The sequence below is a fragment of the Aplysia californica genome, unplaced genomic scaffold, assembly GCF_000002075.1.
Source record: "Aplysia californica isolate F4 #8 unplaced genomic scaffold, AplCal3.0 scaffold00021, whole genome shotgun sequence".
Classification (NCBI taxonomy): Eukaryota; Metazoa; Mollusca; class Gastropoda; order Aplysiida; family Aplysiidae; genus Aplysia; species Aplysia californica.
This window is the reverse complement of record NW_004797291.1, coordinates 195,822-198,607: the sequence shown is the minus strand read 5'-3', so window position 1 is coordinate 198,607 and position 2,786 is coordinate 195,822. Positions and strand designations below refer to the sequence as shown.

Here is a 2,786-nt window from a genome sequence, read left to right as displayed (position 1 = left end):
GGGGGGGGATAATTCTTTTTCTGAAACCCTTCCTTTCTGCACTGCGGTTGAGTCAAAAGCTCTGCCTCCAACTTTTGACGAATTTCCCAGGTTATTGGCGCCTTCAAATTGTTATGTTATAAAAAGGTTTGAACTTTAGCTTGACAGTTAATCAGATACATAACATTGTTTGAATATCAGAACTTTGAATCAATTAATATTATGCTGTAGTACTGTAATTTTGTTTTCAACTTTTAACTTTCAACACATTTATATGTTACATACACTAAATGTTTGGATTTTCAAACTTTTAGGAAATAAGATACAACTTTTAAAAAAAAACAATCTCTGAACGCGTCCAACTGTGACGTCACCTGTGCAAGATGGCCGTGTCCTCTGCTATGCCGGGTAGGCGTGTCACAGGGCATAGGGCATCCTCCCCAAACATGCCCTGAGTGGCTGCGACCAGCGAGCTCCGCCCTGGCGTGTCAATCATCAGGTCGTCGTCGTCATCGTCATAGTCGTCATATTCCTCATCCATGACGGCCAGGCTGCGTGGTTGCCGCAAGAGCAGGTGATCCGACCATGTTGAGAAAAATCGATCAAAGTCACAATTTTAGGTTTAGAGAAAAGCAAAAGTTAGATCTAAAATGTTATGCTCATTGTACTGTGTTAGCTTCTTTTTTCCAAAGCACCCATTTTCAAGGGTCAAAAGCCCCTACATTCAGGACTGAGTACGTTTTCTGTTTGATAGGATTGTTCTTTGTAAAAGGATTTGAAAATTACTGCGTATACGAAATGCAAGGATTCAGTAATGGCGAGTTTGTGACTTTGATCGTCTTTTCATAATGGTCTTCAGGTATTGCTGGTGTTGTTCCTGGTATTGTTGCTATTGTGTCTTTACTTTTTCCTATATACAATCCTATACAAACGCCATCTGGGTTGTAAAGCGAGGTTAGGGTAGTTTGTCAGCCATTTCCATTTATTTTTATCCGTGTGTAGGTGTGTGTTTTTTGAAAAGGTTATTCAACTACATTCTTCTTTTCTGGTGCTCTTTAAGGAGCAAGTCTAGAAACCCAGAAAGTCAGAACTGTAGTCAAGTCCCTTCCATGCTACACCTCAGCCCTTTATGGCAAGGTGAATGAGTGCAGGTAGATTGAATACCGTACTTCTTGGCAGGTAAACAAATTTTCAACAAAAGCGTGTCTGGTTGGTTTTTTTTTTTGTATGTGTGTGTGTGTATGTGTGTGTGTGTGTGTGTGTGTGTGTGTGTGTGTGTGTGTGTGTGTTTGCTATTTTATCATTCTTATCTTCACTTGTTGGTATCATTGACGTTGATTTTTTTCCTTTGCAGATTTCCATTCCACGCCTGTCAATGATTGGGCGTGCACTGTCATTGCTACTTAGAATCCGTTAGTAAAGTGTTAGAGCGATAACAACCAAGTTTCGCCAGGAACACACTCTGGCTATATTAATACTGGAAAGAAGTTAAATAGACGATTTTGACAGCCTTCAACCATCCGTGGTTCTTTAAAAAAAAAAATAATTTGTTCTTTTTTTGGGGGGAGGGGGTGTATCTTTTTTTCCAGTAGAAAAGAAGATCAAAGTGAAAGGGGAATCCTGTTAGTTTCTAGAACATTTGTTCAGATTGAAGGTAACTGTTTATGAAATAACACTTCGTTTATCTTGAAGGCAGAGCGTTTGCTTCTATACTCTCAAGGAAGAGGGCACCGAGCTGAGAGGAACTCTTTCAGACTGGGAGGGGGAGTAGGGTGTTGTTATGGTTGGTAACTGGGGAGGGTGGATACGAACCCATTATTCCTTGGCTTGACCATTTGTGTATCTATATGTACTGGTGAACGTATGAGCTATTGGTGTGTGTGTGTGGGGGGGTGTGTGCTTGTATGTGTGCGTATGTGTGCGTATGTGTGAACGTGTCTGTGTGTATGTGCGTGTTTGTGTGGATGTGAAGGCTACGTGCGTGCGTTCCTTCATTGATCATAGTGATTAAGAAAGTAAGAAAGGTATCTCTGCTTCAGCGCAAGAATAAAAGATAGACCGAATCACTCACCCTGGTCTCTTGATGGGCAACACCATAACAGGGGTTCTCATTGATCTGTCGTCATCCAATGGCAGCTCCCCATAGTCCTGCTGATCCGCACCACCGAGCACGTGATAGTTCTTCATGTCTCCTGCCGTCTCATTGGCTGGATTCGGCGCATGCGTGTCTGTCTCCCGGACGTTGTACAACTGAGGGGGCGTGTTCACGGTGAGCAGGATGCTACTTGAGGGAGAGTCGCGACCACCAGGAGTCGTTAGATCTTTTCTCAGCAGCTGTCAGTAGACGGAAAAATTGGTATAAGTAAGAGTTTTACGGCACTTGCAAGACAAATAGATGATATAAGTGTCGAATCCTAGTGGCGTTTCATTTAAATCCCCCAATTCTGCCCTCCTATCTTGAGCAAAGCCATACGGTTTAAATACGGTTATCAATATTGTATTGCCGCAAAAGAGATGTGCCAACATTCGACTTACGGCTTTGCCGCAAATGAGATACTCTATTAAAAATAACCGAAATATCGTACAGCCGCAAATGTCCTTTCCACCTCCTGATATTGCTACAAATGGAATTCTCCCTGACAAGCGTTTAAACAAACCTGCATGAGATTGACTGGGGCGTCATCTTTTGGAATCCCCGAGTCCTGAATCTTGATTGAGGGTTTGAATGTGATGGCGTTACCGTTGATGTGACGAGGACTTCTCGGCGTGTGGCTGGTTGGCTCTAGTCTGCCTCTGTGTGGGGGGTG

The 2,786-nt window shown here is 42.8% G+C and overlaps 1 protein-coding gene across 1 annotated transcript in view; it reads right to left on the bottom strand.

Moving 5' to 3' along the window:
* The window catches only part of LOC106013034, a 23,088-nt gene that overhangs the window by 943 nt on the left and 19,359 nt on the right, over window positions 1-2,786 (bottom strand). The window contains exons 2-4 of the mRNA XM_013087706.2: window positions 2,637-2,772; window positions 2,051-2,313; window positions 354-530 (exon numbers count right to left, since the gene is read on the bottom strand). Of these exons, the coding sequence (XP_012943160.2) occupies window positions 354-530; window positions 2,051-2,313; window positions 2,637-2,772 (576 nt within the window). The remainder of the gene's footprint in view (window positions 1-353; window positions 531-2,050; window positions 2,314-2,636; window positions 2,773-2,786) is intronic.